Here is a 17,885-nt window from a genome sequence, read left to right on the forward strand (position 1 = left end):
ATTATATAGGCACCAGTTCAGCAATAGTGAAATGATGGTAACTCTTTTTTCTCATTAAATGTTAGACAAAAGTCTGGTTCGATAACTACTAAATAGCCAAGTGTATTGCCACACTGTGAGTATTTAAAATCTTTGGAGAAGCCCGTTTCCACTCCAAGTGTTTTAAAAACGACAACAGTAACGCAGAGAGATTTTGTTATTTGGCCTGGGCTATCTGGAACTGTTTTGTCACTGAAATATTTTGAATGTATGAAGGCCTTTACAACACAAATATGAGAGTTAAAACACACAAATGTTTTGGGGGATTGAGAAATATGTTTAGTATTTTTTAACCTCTCTTCCTTGATGAAATTAAGGGGAGATTTGGGAGTATTCTGCTCATCCTAGTTTGCTGAGATGGCAAAATATGAACACTTCAAGACCTGCTTACCTTAAAATTGAGCAAGCCCACTGCGGTTTCCACAAAAGGGATAAAATTCATTGGTTGTACAAGTGTTCGGCCTTTTAGGTGATGTAAGAATTTGTCTGAAAACTAAAACTAGACAGTATGAGCTATCAGAAAGAAAAAAAAGAGAACAATCTACATGTATATATGACATGTTAAATTTTCACCTGGCTGTAACAACCCCCCTCCCCACCCCAAAAACTTATAATTAAAAAAAATAACCCAGCTTTTAACAAGGCCTGTGATTTGAAACCACACCATTCCCTTACATTTCTAAGTTTCCAGTCTGTTTTAAAAAAAAAAAAAAAAAAAAATTAAAAAAAAAAATTCAGGCTTAGCACCTCTCACCCTGGCTTAGTGAAATGCAAATCCGCGGGCCCTGGAAAACAATGAAGTGCTGCTGTACCTGAGGTCCGGTTTTGTTTCAGGTCCAGCACTGCCATCACTGGAAGTGCTCCCCAGCCTTCTAAGTGGCATCCGTATTATTCATTACGGCACCGTTACCCTTTTGTTCAATAGGCTTTTCTTCATAATTTTTTTTTTTAGCTTACCTAGGAAGGCCTTAAAAAGGAAGTTTAATTCTTTGAAGACCAAAGCTTGCCAATTTTTTCCATGAGACCAGTTCACAGCTAGCTCTGAGCTGCCAGTGGGGTAGCCCAAATTCCAAAATCTATCATCTGGAAACATACAAAAGCTCTTGCACAGATTTTTCCCCTTTCAAAAGGGAAAAAAAAAAAAAAAAGGAGGGGGAAAAAACCCTCAGCCCTATATTGTAAATCTATTATGTCTATCCAGATAGAGTAATTTGCACAGAGATAAACATATCGCAGGTATGGTGAAAATATGTTAGTAAATAAAGACAAAAATTACATATGCATATATTTTAAATTTAAGGAATATTCGACTATTAATGGATATCAAAGGAAAGGGAATTTTAATCATCTCTCCATTCAGTCTCAGTTGGGTAAATCATATCTAAGAGATTTGCATAAATATAAACCATCAAAGACTTTTCATCTTCAAAGGGGGTTTCAAGACCCTATAAGCTTTGTACTGTAATCATCGCAGGTCACAACCCTGCAGGAATAAGGCTGCTATGGCAACATAAAAAACTAATGCTTAAGGCTTAGCATAATATTCTGACTAATAGAAAGGAAACTCATTTTAAAAGCTGGCAGCCTATTTACCAGAAGCTGGATTAGAGGTGTTATTTCCCCTTTTAGCTTCCCCCCACCGCCCCTCCCCAAAAGAAGGAAAATCTAATCACCCAGATCTTGAAAAAAAAGCTTTCCAGCAATTTGCAGTAACTTTACAATTAGGCCAAAATAAATCACAGCTTTCTTCGATGAAGAATTCTGCCCTTCCCATCCCTGCTTTGCATCGTCACCGTGGCCGTCTCCATAACTTTTCTTTGGAGAAGAAAATTCCACCCAAAAAATGTGTGAGGAGAAAAAGAATAATAATCGTTGCAATTCACATGTGGGAGTGTACAGTATGGCAGGTACCACAGTGACAGAAAACAGCAAACTTCATACAGGCAAACGCAGAAAACGAGGTAATATAATGGCATCAGCGTATATTCTTAAGACTCCTATCTACTTTTTATTTTTTAAGTGGAAAAAAAAAGTAAAAAGTGCTTCTGTGTTTATATTTTAGATGCAAGTTAAAGCAGGAGAGCTCTTCTTTTATTTTAAAATATTTTAAAAGTCACAGTCCTGGGATTTTTGCTATCTTTGGTTTTGAAGGTAAACAAACAAACAAAAAGCACGTTTAATTAAATGTTGTCTCCCTTCCTCTTCCTTTCAAAAAATTTGCAATAAGCACAAATACAAAAGGTAACGAGTGGAGAAGTTTCAATTAAATTTTTTTTTTTTTTTCAAAAGGAGACGATTAAATGTTTCCGGCCCGGTAAAGTGTTCATTTCAGGGAGAAAAGGGAAAAAAAAAAAAAAAAAAAGAAGGCGGAGGGAAAAAAAAACCCACAAAGCTTGGGGAGGAGATGAAGTAGCAAGGCCTCAGCAATTCTTTCAATTCCAGTGCACACCCAATAGTGTGTCGGGAAGAATGCACACTGGTCGGGATTTGTGGGAGAATTGTCCCGCCACAAAGGAGGGAGAGTTACGCTTGTTATAGTCCAATAAGCCATGCCAGTCAAACAAGTACCCACACTAGGGACAAAAGGAAAGCAAGAGATTCTCACACAAAAGAAAACAAGTAAGCCCATCTTTTAGTTGTGCATCAGCCTCCAGGTTTTCTGCTGCACATAAATAAAAATGAAGGGAGGGGGGTGTGGGGGCTGTGGGGGGAAATAAACAGCTTCTGGGAGGCTGAAAAATCACGCCGGAGTGAATTTTGGGAGGATTGGGAAAAGAAGGCGGCGGCATTAAGCGGAGTGTGCTCTTTGTGTGCAAAGGTTGGGCAAAGTGAGAGGGGAGCACAAGGCGGATGGTGAGGCAGAAGTTGTTGGGGCTGGCTTGTTTTCCATGACGGAAATCAAAGTTAGGAAGAGGGACGGTGGAAGGGGATGAGGGGACAAAGAACCTCTGCATCCCACCTTCCCGCAAAACCTACTTGGTGGCAGCAAGGGCCCTGCCATTTTGGAAGAATGAATATTCATTACTGACATGTTACATCTAACACTTACACAGCTGTAAACCCTGAGAGGTATACGCCGGTTAATTTAATTAAATGCTGGTGGAAGGCGACGGCGTCCTTTCCACCGTGAGCGGCGAAGGCCGAAGGGGCAGTGCCACAGAACGGATGGGGCTTGTCACGTACCCCACGTATTTGCTCAGTTGTACGCTCGTGCCTGATCTTAACGGTTTGATCAAGGTTAGATGCTGAGATTAAAATAGATCCTAATACGCCTGCCTGCCTTTCATCACAGCTTGCAACGCCTGCTAGTTGCTCGGCTAGCGGTTTGCAAAAATATAGAAGTGAATAATTAAGCATTATTCCTTTACTAGCATGTTAGAGAAATAATAGTATATCTACACAAACGTCCCCCTTCTCTCGACAATTAAAACAATTACAGCATAATTAGGCCTATTTCAAAGTTTTCTTAAGTAATTTGACATGCCAACCATTTACATTTCAGGTTTTTATTGGCTGAAAAGTCAGTCCTGAAACACAAACACACCTGTCAGCAATTAAAAAGGAAGAAATAGAGAACTGTTCAGGAAATAATATCTGTGCTAATTAAAAACACTAGTTAAAAGCTTCCTGTTTGTTCCTCCAGTTGCCCCAAGGACTGACCTTCCCCCCAACCCATTTTTTCATATGTTGCTAACATGGTTTCCCCATCTCCTGCTTACAATGCATGTAACTAAGGCTCACAGACAGACAGTAATTTTCCTTGTTAGGATAGTTAGAGAAGAGTCAAGAGACTTATGCTTCTATTTTTGATATTGGTTCTTCATTGACTGTGGGAGAAATAAATCTGGTTTTCTTTATAAATGCAAGGTGTTCCACATATGCTTTTTATGTAGCACATCTTACACACATTTAAATGGATGCATTTCCCAATTACCTTACCCAAGCAACAACATTATATGGTATTTGCAGCCTTCCTCTTAACTCAGCAGTCATTCATCTCTATGCTTGTGAACTTGTCCCAACAGCTTCAGTCAAAAGCTACTGTTGCTGGTACTCACCCATCTTATTTCTTCAACATTTTCAACCTTTGGCAGCATCATGCTTGAAGGAAGGATCTTGGACTGCAGAAGTATCTCTAGATCTTCTTCTGCAAGACCACTGGACACGGAGTTTATCCTAACACACTTTTCAGCATGGCCAAAGTCAAACTCTTCAAGGGTTTTCACGACTGTCAGTCTTGCTTCTCTCTGTGATATATATATGTATTTAAAGGCACAAGAAAACAAAAATAAAGCTTATTTTCTATTGACGGAAAAGTGCACTGAGCAGAAAACTTGTTGAAATTATATGGGGAAAAAGCTAGACAGCCAGTATATTGGTGTCCCCAAAATGTCTGTCACTCCTGGAGTTTTATTGAGGCAGCCATCACCAGCACCTCGCAATTTTACTTTCCTTGTTTCTTTATAACTAGTAAATAAAGAACTCGGTTTTAATATCTAAGTATTTCTACATCGCCACTCATAGAAAAGATTACTTTTATGTCCACTATTACTGAATATGTCTAACAAACACAAATCTTGATACTAACCACAATGTGTCTGCACTCACAAAAATGGCATGTTAATAAATTTGTGTAAAACAATTCATTTTTGTAATTCATCTCTGTATTGCCTGTGCTAAAACAGCATGGACATCACTAAGCACAGATGTACATATACTTTGTTGATTTGCTATATCGATCTTCCTTTTCTCCATGTACCCAAAGTGTATTAAAGCCTGTAGTAGAGTTCATAATTCACATGTGAAAACAATGTCAAAATAACTTGGGAGATTTTTCTTGAACCACATAAAAAGCTATTCTCTTGCTGGCACAAAATAAAATCTCCAAAGACGCGTGCTTCCCATGGCTATTCACTATTTTTGTGAATGTAAATTTAGGAATCTGTTTAATATTTGATTTGCATGAAGAACACTTCCATGCTTTTCTGAAATGAAACACATTTCCTAGCCCAGAGAAGAAGAGGAGAGGGGGATGCAGGGTGCCGGGCTCCCTGTTCCTGCCAACTGCAGTTTCAACCCCAAATTCCTTCCACTCGCCAACAGCCCCTAACAAATTCGCATTGTCAAAATGCACACTTATCAAAAGTCATTTCATTTGCGAAGAGTTTTTATGGGGCTAATAAAACTTTAAAGCTCCTGACTCACGGAGGCTCAGGAACGACTTTAACAATATGCAGTCGCTGAATGGAGATGCTTTTCAAGAAAACAGGCGAGCTCAGGGGGAAAAAAAGAAATCATCAAAGTTAATATCCAGACTAATACCAATCAGTGAGGCAGCACATGACAGTAGATTTAAACCAGACGGATGCAAATCTCTGCCGGCGAGAGGGGCAGAGGCGGTTTCCCAATGTGGTCTGAGTTAAACAGTGTGAGGGAACAGTAGCTTACAGTTGTCAGGTCCGATCAGAACAGGGTCTCCCAGGCCAGTTTAAGACAGCTCTGCAGTGTACTGATTTACAGGGCTGAGACTCCCGATAATTAGGGTAAGTGTAGAGAAAAGCAACTGATGGCTCTAACTGGTTAAGAGGAAGGAATAATGAAGCAGAAAGTTAATGAAATCTGAAGCAAGCAGCCTTCAGCTTGGGGCTACTAGCCGTGCTTCTCCGAAGGTTGGGAGCATATGCCCGTTAATCGGACAGACGGGAACAAGGCGCACGTGTACGCATCCCTGTGCTGCGATCAAGGGGCACGTTTGGAGGTAATCTCTGGAAAATATGACCCGAAACGTTCGAACTGCTGTGAATAGGCTCTGACTGGGGCCATTAGGAAAGCCACACAAAGATGCATGCAGTTTACTACAAACACGTCCAGCTGGAAGACAGCTCCAGCGCGCAGCCATCTGAAATAGTCCTTCCGAATTAGGTAAACCAAACCATATGATGCCACTACCGGGTAATACAAATACCCTGCGTTCTCCTTCTCCGACCAGGTGTAACGGGTTTCTAGGGCTGGACAGAAAGTTTCTAGATCTGATGCAGAAGGGTAGCTTAAAAACACGCTCCAAACCAATTTATGCTTTTAATTAAAGTCAGATTATCACCGTTTCAGCACACACTGATCCAATTTGCAAAAGAAAGATCTCCCCAAATTATCCACTAAGGCAGCATCCAATTCCAACTGAAGGCACATCTCTAGCAAACGTACAGCCTAATTCATGATGATTTTTTTCAGATTATAATAATGAGCGGTAGACTGTCTCATTAGCTATTTTTCTCCTCAGGCTGCAAACTCCCTTCCCAAAAAAGACAGATCGTGTCTTTCTAGGTATATTTCCATACAAAACACTTATTAACAGGCTGTTGCTGTTATCAATTTACATAAACTAAATGTGCAGCCCTCTGGTACGTATCCCAAAAATAACCAACAACTTCACTGAATTTATACCAACCAACAAACATGGGGAGGGGGTTGTTGTTTTTTTCCCATATTTTAATAGAAAATATGTTGCTATGTTAGTTAACACACCCATGCCATCTGTTGGGTTGAGAATTGATGCATTTTCTTAGAACCGCTACGTTTTAGATCTGTCTGCCTAGATAGCCCAGGAATAGAAATGTTTCCCTGCCATGATAAAATACTTCTAGTCACTATAGTTTCCACATCAGGATTTAATTTACGTTTTTATTTGTGGGACAAACTGAGAGGACCTGGTTGCCAAAGTCAGAGCTTGTGAGGGGTTTGACTCGGTGCCTACGCTTCCTACAATGGAGAAAATCCCACTGATGTTTGTGGGATATATCAGATCCCTACCCAGACTTCCAATAAAACACTTCATTGGTGAAAAATAAATGTACTAAAACCTCTGACTAAATGTACTAAAAACATGGAGGGAAGGGAGAGCCCTTCCTGCCTTATTACGCAGTGAAATGTAGATGCTATTCTTATAGTGGGATCCACACAAAAGCTAAAATTTTAAGTCAGGTAAACTACTCCAACATTGTAACAGGAAAGAAAAAATTAGTCCTTGATACAGTAGAGTCTTTATAGTAGTAGACACAAGAATAAACATGTTTTCCAAATACTATGCAAAATCCCTGCCAAGAATGGCCGAACTAGAATTTTTAAAGAATGATGAAAGAAATTATTTACCCTGTTCTACAACATCAGATGATACTCTGTCATGAATGAATAGCTGATAAAGAAATAAACCTGATTGTAAGTAAATAATTCCATCCCGAAGTAGCTTGGGACGGTGGTATCCCCATTGGGTCCCGTGTGGGCTGGGTTCTTTATCAAGCTGAACAAGAGAGAAAGACAACAGAGAGCTTCATGGTAAGCAGTGATATTATTAAAATATGCTAAATTTGCAACTCATGCTGGAAAACCCACAGGAAATAAAAACATTGGTCAGAGTGGCTATTTTAGCGTCCCTTCTGATTGATTCTGAGGAGGACACAGGAATATGTTCATTACCATGCGCAGCTACGCCAACTGGAGAAGATGAAGGTTTCAGTGACGCAGCATCACTGACAGATCCACCACCACCCAGATGCACAGACACTGAAATTAAAGACGGGAATACGCGTGTTGGTGGCTCGATTGGCACCCATTAAACCTAATAACTAACCGTCCTCATGAGTTCCTAGCTCTGAATTATCAAATCTGCAAAGAAAACAACATCCGTCCACTTTTACACTCCAGTGGAAGAGGTGGTCCCTTGCGGCGGGGCTGCGCAGTCTCGCCATCTGGAGAATAAATCGAGTGTGAAGTACAGTATAGTTTGGGACCAAGCTCCGTGGCGGCAGCCCAGCAGTTAGTTCATTAGTCCCAAACTTGTGGGGATTAGTGCAGTATCAGCTCTGCTGTCGGATGGGATCAGGCAGGCAGAGCGCGAGACTCGGGGAAGGGGGTGGCGGCGAAGAAGGAGCCCCTCGGGCTTGTGTATAAAACTACATAGCGTAAGTGCACCTAAACAGGTGCCTTTGGTAACAGTATTATCATAGTCTCCTACCAGCTGAATCAGTACCTTTCCTTTTTCTTCTTTTTCCCCCCTTTTTTTTCCCTGTAATTTATATATCAAGACATAGAAATTTCCACTTTGAAACAGAAGAAATGCCACAGAACTGGGAGCTCAGTCACCCACTCACCCTGGACACACTGGTAACACAGCAATAACGAAGCAAAGTTGGTCAGATTAACAGAATTTAGGAGACTGCAACAGCAGACAGAAAAATTACATTTTCTTCTTTCTTTTCAAATTGGTACAATACGCCACAAACCAGTTTTCCAGCACTGTGATTTCTAAACCTGCTTGATTTTGGGGACAAAATATCTGTTTTACTTTATCTCTCCTGCATAGTCTTACTCCCTCTTTTTTTTCTCAAGACCTTGAGGTCTTAATGTAAAGATAGTGGGTATACTTAAAGATATGTTTATATTTAGATCTCATCCTCTTAACATCTTTTGGTAATAATTCTTCAGACAGAAATGTAAATATATGATGCGCTAAAATGGCAGGCCAGAATCCATCATCTTCATTGCCATAATAAGTTTGCATGTTTCAAGTGGCAGAGGAAAAATTAATTACTATAATCACAATTCAAGTTATTTTTTGTGACAGGTCTGACATGGTAAAAACATACAATTATGTGTTAATGTTACTTCCCTGGAGTGGTTTGTTTACAGGACTTGACATTGCTGGATCTTTTGTCACTTACATTACTGCATACCCTACAAATGCACCTCTCAAATAAAATTCTGCAAAAGCGCACATATATTATATACACACAGCAGTTTTGGGGCAAAAATGAGTTTCTGCAGAGGGAAAGCCTGACATTTTGAACATGCTGTATCTCTGCCAGTGAAGGGATGTCATACAGAATGATACTTCATTTACCTTCAAATTCACAAATGGGACTGGAGAGAGAAAAGACAAATTACATTTGTTTTTAAGGAAACAAAGAGAACCGTAACCGTGGAGCAGAGTGTTTCCGAGAACAGGAGGTGCCTGGTTCACAAGATCTGCCTTCTGCCTTACAGGCATCGAGTACTTGTGAGAATAAATCTTTGAAATGGTGAATACTTATTTCTAGTTAGCCTTGTCAGACTGAAAAACTGCTGTAAAATATGCATACATCACAAAGCTGTTATTAAATAATTTCTTTTAGATACCTTTGAGCAGATAATCAGTTGAGAAGTTCTTAAAGACTTACGAAGTTTTAAAACACATTTTCTTTTGGTTCGACAGGGAACATGCCAAACCCACCATGTAATCCTAAAGGAAAGAAGAGGCAGGAGTGGGGAGCCGGAGGGAGCACAGGGCCTCCATTGTATATGTCAGTGTTTCTCCTCTGCTGTCCAGGCAAACGCACATTTTAGAGCACCACAAGATTCTGATTTTTCCGCTACTCTTTCCTGAAATTCTTGAATTCTTTAATAATTATTTGGTCTATTCAAGCCTTTCCTTTTTTTTTTATACCAACCTTTTCACTTTTCTGAAAGAGAAATTCTTCACGACATAATGAGTCATCTAACTCGGTCCATCTCTAGCATCTGCTGCTTTTCTCTCTGCTCTGCTAATTGTCTTTGCATGTGGTATGTGGTCTAGCAACACTAAACTGAAGCAAACTTTGGTGGCCAGCATTATGAACTAAGCTGCAATTTAATTATGCTTTGCTGAGGAATCTTAATTTCTTTGCCCATTTTCCTAGAAGTTTTATTTAAGGTCCAGGAATGCATCAGTGCCCCTATTGACAGTATTTATCATATGTTTTTTAAAGGACAAGATCTTGAAAAGCTATTTATGAACACCTGGGAGCTGCTTGTTGCCATGTAATCTTAGAAAGCCTCTCCTTCCCTCCCTCTAGCTGCGTGGGCAATGTGGATCCTGAAGGTATTAGGTCAGGTCTATCCAACCTCATCAGAGTTGGGCAGTTTCCATACACGATGATCAGGTGATGGCCTGGCTTGAGATGCTGTGAACCTGGGGAACCAGAGAAGAAGAATCTGAGGTCCACCCTGTTGGCAGTCCAGGACCCAGGGCTCAGGAATCCTCATACATCTTCACGAGTGCTCAGCCACGTAAGCAAGCACTCGGTTTCTGCTGAGCCGGCGTATCCAAGGATGTGTATATCACTGCAAGAGCAGGACATTTTCACAAGCTGTGTCTGAGATACTTTTCCAACTTGCATGTATCTCACAGAAATTTAAATAGAGGCCAGTAAGCTGCTAGAATGAATTGGCACATAGAAATATTCACATAATATGAGGACTTAGCATAAATATATCTGCAGCAAAAATAATACAGCATGGGGGGCGTGTGTGTACATAAACACAGAGAGAGGCTTATACCTTAAGACTCTGTGTACAGAAATATTTCAAAAGGGTTTTTAATTACAGTACTATATACAACAGCTCCAATAAAAGAAAATTTTGTTCATGTACGTAGGTAGCTATTCTTCTGTCTGCCAACTTTTATAAACACTTACAAAAGAGATGTAAACAACCTTTCAATTAAGACAAATCAAGCTAACACTAATTTAAGCTGTCTGGAAGATGTAGTCTCTTTACTTTTTCCCTGGCTTTCTGAGGATGCTTTTGGTTTTGTGACAGATTAGCATCAAAAACGAAAATTCTTTAGGAGCATTAGTGTTAATTAGTCTTCCTGAACAGTCCAAATGAGCTGCTGCATGATAGAGTGAGACCACAAAATGTTCAATAATCTGATGTATCAATGAAAAAAAAAAAAAGGCTATACATTTATTTCATCCAGCACATGAACTTAACTGTACGTTATGGTTATTTTTTATTTAAAAATATACTAGTTTAAGGAATATTTTCTTGGCATGATGTAATAAATTATTATGAAAAATCTGTACATTTAGGTATCCATTTTTTATTTTTATAAATGTATCTTTTTGTTAATGCTGATAATGAAATACATTGCCGTCGATCAAAAGTACATCTGCTTTAATAAATTATCAATCCCTGTTCAGCAGCTGATTTCAAGTGTGATGATTCTAACTGTGATATGGATCATGCATTTTGAAGATCAGCAAATGGGTACCATCAGAAGCGCCATTTAATTACTGCCTGAATTATTAAATTATTTGGGGAAAAAATAATTAAAGCCAAACAAGATAAAAGTTAAACAGTGTGGAAAGTTAAAGGCAAGCTAAAGGCAAATAAAAGTTTATCAGAAAGAAAACAACTGGCCAGAGACTTACACCTGCTTGTACTGAAGGAGCTAGCATCTGCCCTAAGCTGCTCAGGAGCCCCTAGGAATGAAGAAGGCATTAAGAAAAATCAGGTCAGCTGTGCCAAGGCTTCCTTCATCCTTCCTCTTTTCCCAGTCTACCCACAGTCTCAATAAAACTAAGTCTTTCAAAGAGAAAACTTGGAACAACTGTGCATGTTTTTCTGTGTAGTGCAAATATTGACTAACAGCTCACTTTTCATAAAATGCTTTACCTGCCTTGGTAAACTATCAAATTAATATACTGTAATTAATTAATTAATTATGTAATTCATAAACCCCACAGAATTCCCCAAGTCCAAGTGCTTACAGGACCTGCCCACAGTAAAATCATACTTGTGCACAAAAGCTCTCACCTCATCCTTTTGAACTTACATTTTAAAGTTAAGTGGTGTCACCTTGTAGACGCATGTGTTTGCATGCAAGGGGTTTAGCATAGGATTTATGACACCAGCTGGTCAGTCAGGTGTCATACGCTGAGCAAGGTGCCCCCAGGAAGTCCTCCTTGCCAGGTTTGAGCCTTCTCATCTCACGGGCAGCTTTTCAAAGCAGAGATCATCTCCTGCAGTCCTGTGCTCCCTTGTGAGACCATGGATCATGTTATTTGTCTCAGTTTCTGTTTACGGACACTCTGAGAAAATCTGTACCGTCAGATAACTTAGCTCCCAACTTCACCTGAAGATCTTGGGCACCAACTGCCCACAACGCACAACTGCTCCTTTAGATCCAGACTCTTCTTTGGGGAAGCGGATGATCTATTTTCTCCAAACCAAACCAGAAATGTGGTTTTAGAGATGAGTGTCTGCAAGCATCGTGCCCAAAGAGCAGTACGGGCAGAATTGTACCTTCAAACACTCCCACGCCCCATCTTGCCATGCCCCAGGGCATGCAACACACATCCTCAGCTAAAGGTTAAAAAAACCTCGTGTTGATATGGCACACTGCTCATATTATTTCAGCTGCTGGAACTGAAGAAAAACCACCCAGAAAAAACATCATACTTGAGGTCCACCAATGCCCCACTGTGTGTCATGGGGAGACCCAGACCCATATGCTATGTATCTATCACCGCAGTCAGTCTGGTTGAGAAGTCTGCCCTTACGCAACGTGGACATGATCCCTTCTACCCCACTAGGTGAGGGCACCAGGGATCTCCCCTTGGATCAGATGCATTTAGCATTGTAGAAGCAGACTATAATTGCGGTAATTACTTCCATGGGAGAATAATGTGAGGAGAGCATGAATGTAATTTTAGATGTTTTAAGTTTAGAAGCTTGAAAGAAGCAGATGCCAGGAGCACTGAATAGATAGCTCTCCATGGGGATGTTCAACACAGGAAACTTTGATCTAACAAGCTTCGCACTAAATTGACATAACTCTTGCCTCCCCACAAAGCAAACTTGTTTTATACATGTATTTCTCAGCCAGTGCTTACCTTAACAAAGACCCACCTCACTACGCTGGATTTTGCCAGAAATCCTTCTTCCTTCCCTACCAGAAGGGCTTCCTTCTGATAGAGATTCCACTTGGATGGGTGCCTGGAGTGAGTCAAGGAACCCAAACATCCCACTCCACCCCAAATGCAGGTTTTAGTACTTCCTGTAGGCAACATTTTCTCAGATGCTGCTAACGATGTGATGAAGCCCGTTACAGCTCGCTGTTCACTCTTGGCAGAGTCCCTGAAGGATGGGCAGCAGTACAAAAGCAACTGCACCTCTTTCTCTCCACCCCCACAGCCCCGAGGTGGGAGAGGGGAAACAGCACCAGAATGCCATGTCCCACATGTCCCCACATCGGCAGTGACTAGCTGAGGCAGGAACTGAGCCCTCATATATGAAATAAGATCAACTCTATGACTCATGTACTCATGGCAAGGAGTAGGGACCTTTTAGAAATAACTTCACTTGTTTTCTGTGGTCTAAACCAAATCTGACAATGTGACTTTTTCCCTGCCTAGACCCATGATCAGTGTTAAAGGAACTGAGATTTTTCTCCAGTTTGAAAGCGGGACCTGAGGAGGTGGTTATTTTCTAAATCAAATCTCCCTGTGTCAATCTTATGGTTGTAGGATGGTATTTGTACATCACTGACAGGTGTATTATACCAGCGCAATATAATAATACACATCTTTATAGACATGTAGAGAAGAAAGCTTAATTGTTTATTGGTGTTCTTCAGAACCTTTTAAAGTTCCTCATTTAGATATTCCTGATTGCGGTAGAACAAATTACTGGAATTGTGACATTTCTTTCTTTAAGCTTTTCTTTAACTATATTTTTTTTCCTGATGAAATCAACTATTTTTAATGCTAGGCTGATTGGGAAGGTGCTCCTTAGTTGGGCTTCTGGAATATCTGTAAAGTTTAAAGTAAGGTTGGTGCATATTCCCCAATAAAAGGATAAAATAAATCAATGTATGCTTATTTCTGCAAGATCTAGGCAGTTCCTACCCTCTTCTGCTTATTCCCACTCCACGCCCCACTTTTTCCTCTGTCCAAGTATTTCCAGCGCAACCATTTCTTGACCCAAGATGCAGACTGGATCACTGAAACAATCACATTAGAAAAACTCAGGTTTATTTTATTTCTGGGTGCGAGAGTAGGACTTTTTTTTTAACGCAGACCATTTCAGCAGTTCCATTTACAGCACGGCCATACGAACAATTGCATCACTGCAAGCAAGGGGGCTTGCAAAGGATGACAATAAGCAGCTAGGAAAGGCAACATGGAAAGAGGAAATTCTTGAGCTCTTTTTGTTTTTTTCACCAGAGCCAACCAGCCAAGCACCATCATTTCACTGGTTTTGTGGTGATGAGGAAAGTAGCAGGTAGGATTCAAGGAAATGCCTACATCCCAAAACAACCATCACTACAAGCCCCCATTCTTACATCCATACATACTCACCCATATCGTTACCTCAGCATAACCGACTGGGGCATCTGCAAGAAGGGCACCGTGTTAAACCACCAATTACTTGACTAACACAACTTTTGCCTTTAGTTAGGTTGCTTCCTAATGTTTTTCCAGGCCTGAACACGCGGACTCCTTCACCTGTGTTTCCATCAGTTACTGTTAGATCTGTCCAAGTCCAAACCTGATATGGATTTCATCTACTTCAAGCAGTCTGTCAGGCTTTAAGCTCAAATTCTTTATGTCTGGCTTACCAGGTATTTTATCTCACTTTTTGGACAATGACTGCCAAATGCAATATCAATAAAAGACTAATAAGACGGATTCAGCTTTGGACCATGTCTTAACAGATAAAATAAATTAATAAATTCTGGGGTCAGCCTGGACCCTGCCTTTGTACTGATTTAACAACTTAGAATTTAGTTAACACCAATAATATTAAGTTGATGCTAAGCTCTGGCACACATCTGTTCGCCAAAGTGCTGCTAGCAGTATAGTTTCTTTTCTCGTGTGAAAGAACTACATGGACAACCATGATTTTACTTCAGTATAATTGCGTTCATACAGTACTGCTGCTTTGGTCTTATTGTATTAATTTTAAACCAACAGTGATAAAATGGAATTCAGTATTTGCAAGTTTGACACCCATTAAATTACCATTTTTGTTCATGGTATCCCAACTTGCTTTTTGTTGTGTAAATCTCTAGTCTAAATATGTTTTTAGCAATTTTTTGTCCCTTTGACTCGATATGAATCTCCTTCTTGATCTGAATGACAGATTGCCAAAAAAGATCAATTAAAATGTGTCCTACTTACCTAATGGACTCTTTTAAAGGGAAACTGTTCTGCTTTACCTACTAAACCTATTTACACTTTTTGACAGCCACAGTAATAATGTGTTTTGTATTGAGACCAGAAGGTAGTTTTTCCCTCAAAGCGTTCAGAGACATCTTTTCAGGCCAGAATCCCCACTCCCATCACGTGCACGAGGTGGAGGTTAACTCTGGTGGGACCCAGGTGATGCTCCCTTCCCTTTCCTTGGCAGCGGCTGCTCCCTCTGCTGCCAGCTTGCCACTGAGCATCGTGTCCATCTGGCAGCCACCCCTACAACCTCCAGAAGCTCCCTGGCTCCATTTGCTCATTCCAGCTGGGCACTGAGGCACCATCCCCACCAGTGTGTTTGTGGTGCTTCTGCTGGTGTGTGGTTACGCTGCGGGACACAGCAGGCCGTTCGAGTCCTTTGCTAGTTAAGGTGTCTTTGCTTTTGATTGGGATGGGGCTGTGGCCGGTATAGTCCAAGGTTGTCCTCATACCACTTGTCAAGGGTTTGCCTTACATCTAGAGAACATAATTTATTTTCTGAGGGCAAAATACACAGTGACATCAGTGCTGTTCAGCTTTATCTGTCAGCAACTGCCCTACCCATTTCTCTCCCCACTCTTTCGTTTAGTATGCAATCACCAATAAAATTCCTAGGAAGTTTCCTCCTTAGAGGCAGCAGGTTTCTGCAGCACAGGTGCAGGAGCAAGTCTGTTGTCACTCTTGAGGCCACTGGACTACTCCAATGTCTGAGGGTGCTGTGCCACCTACAACAGCACCAGAAAACTGTTGTAAATTGTGTATCTTACCAAAGTCTCTTTCTTTTTTGGTTCCTCATTTGATCAGTCAACCCCTTGCTCAAACAGGGCCATCCAGATCTGGTTGCCAGGACTGTGTCCAGACAGCTTTTGAAGATCTCCAAGGAGGGAGAGTCCACAACCTCTGGGCAACCTCTGCCAGTTCTTGGTTACTCTCACAGTGAAAAGCATTTCCTGATGTTCAGAGGGAACCTTCCGCGTTTCAGTTTGTGCCCGTTGCCTCTGGTCCTGTCACTGGGCACCACTGAGCAGAGTCTGCCTCTGTTCTCTTTGCACCCTCCCTTCAGGTATTTATACAAATATCTTGGGTGGAGCTTTGACACCCTGGAGCCTTCTCTTCTCCAGGCAAAACAGTCTCAACTCTCTCAGCCTCTCCTCATAGGAGAGAAGCTCCAGTCCTTTCATCAGCCTCTCACTGGGCTTTCTCCAGTACGTCCACAGCTCTCACGTACTGCGACCTCTGACATTCTCTTCCAAATGATTTGCAAGGTTTAGAAGTCCTCTCTGCTATTTGTCAGAAGTCTTTGAGCATATTAAAACTGTCTCCTTCTTTTTTTTTTTTACTTTTCAAAAATGTTAAGGTCCATTTAAAAAAAAATATTGGTGGTATTCAGCTCTCCAGTTTATTTACTAATATTATTTTTTTTAAAAATGCCTATGTCCCTTCATGTTTTCAGCATCACCTTTTCCAATACAATTCTCGTTTCCAACTGAGTGATTTGATCTTTGCCTTAAGATAATTTTTCATCTGTTGCTTATTTGGCTTTATTTCTTCTTGCCCAGGTTTCACAGCTTCAGATGCTGTGTTGGCAGTTTCTTGGCCAGTTTTCCCTTCCTGTTGACCAGATATAATCTCTGCCAGTATGGAAGCTAAGTCCTCTATCGCTGGCCAAGCAAGACTCAATCATGCTGAATCTTACCAATATAAATTTACACTTAACACAAATGTAATCCTCTTGGGAATTATCATCCACTCTAACACAAACATCATATTTTATGAGTGCTTATGAATATTAATTAATTACTCTATTTACTTACATGCATGCTTGTAAATAGATGGCTATCAGGATAATTAAAATAGCAAGACAGGAACAGCAAAATGGCTCCAGTCTAACAGCTCTCTAAATATATAGATTTAAGAACACTGCTTCTGCCTGTGTTTCTCAGGACAGGTCGCTGTTTGACTCCATACGCATGTGGACCTACTTTCTGGCTGTTCTAGTTTCACATCTATATTGCAGAATGGCTGTAGAGCCACAGGCAGGTTGAACCCCATTGTCCTCCAGACCATTCAGGCTTAGCACAAATGCACGATCTAGCGACGAGAGCTTTCACTCAGCCAATTCTGCATGCCCAGAAGTTCAGCTCAGCTTTTTCATCCTGAACAATGGGGAAGCAAGGGAGATAGGCTAATATTTTATCCTCTGTTTTGCCTACGTAGTCTTTGTCCACTAGCGGCTGGCAGCACTAAAGGCAAACCTCTTGCATGTAACAGCTTTCAAAACTCCTTCCTCCTGTAGGCAAGGAAGTGATGAGTTAGTCACTGATTGCTGCTATCTAATCTGTTTTTCATATGAAGATGCCTCTTCTATCATCTATATAACTCGTTCTGCTCCTTCTGTGTCTCCCCCCGCCGTGGCACCCTCGCTGGGTTGAGTACAGGACAAAATTCAGAAACTTTGTTCTTCTGCCGTGCCATCTCCCAAGGATCACCCCCTCCCTTTGAGCTCTGCTCATACTTTTTTCACTGCTCCTAGTCAAACAAGTTCTTGAAATGTTTTTGTTTGTTTTTTGCTGTTTCCCTCCCTCGCCTTCAGTCGATGTTTGTAAAGCATTTAACACTACACCAGGCGGGTTAATTTACTGCACTGGTAAAACAGGCTATTTGGAGTGTCTTGCAACACTGACATGTTTTCAGCTTGAAAATCAGATGTCTCCATCCCAAAGGAAAGAATTCTTGCCAAAGCTTTGTTTATATTGTTGCCAGGTGCAATCTGGCCCAACAGTGGTAATGACATACGAACACTAAACAGTTTGTAAAAAGCAT

General features: G+C 40.8%; 1 protein-coding gene and 1 long non-coding RNA gene across 5 annotated transcripts in view; one reads left to right on the plus strand and one right to left on the minus strand.

Annotated features, from left to right (window-relative positions):
- The window catches only part of LOC147602327 (uncharacterized), a 121,084-nt gene that overhangs the window by 50,431 nt on the left and 52,768 nt on the right, over positions 1–17,885 (plus strand). The gene's annotated exons all lie outside the window — the stretch shown is intronic.
- Positions 1–17,885, minus strand: part of CLYBL (citramalyl-CoA lyase) — a 167,716-nt gene that overhangs the window by 24,186 nt on the left and 125,645 nt on the right. For all 4 annotated transcript variants that reach the window (XR_015261480.1, XM_086771032.1, XM_086771025.1 and 1 more), the window contains exons 3-4: positions 4,098–4,286; positions 431–532 (exon numbers count right to left, since the gene is read on the minus strand). Coding sequence is in view for 3 of the 4 variants with exons in the window: in XM_086771032.1 (XP_086627158.1) it covers positions 431–532; positions 4,098–4,286 (291 nt within the window). In the remaining variant the exon portion in view is untranslated. The remainder of the gene's footprint in view (positions 1–430; positions 533–4,097; positions 4,287–17,885) is intronic.

The sequence above is a fragment of the Chlamydotis macqueenii genome, chromosome 1 (genome assembly GCF_036417535.1).
Source record: "Chlamydotis macqueenii isolate bChlMac1 chromosome 1, bChlMac1.mat, whole genome shotgun sequence".
NCBI classification, from domain to species: Eukaryota; Metazoa; Chordata; class Aves; order Otidiformes; family Otididae; genus Chlamydotis; species Chlamydotis macqueenii.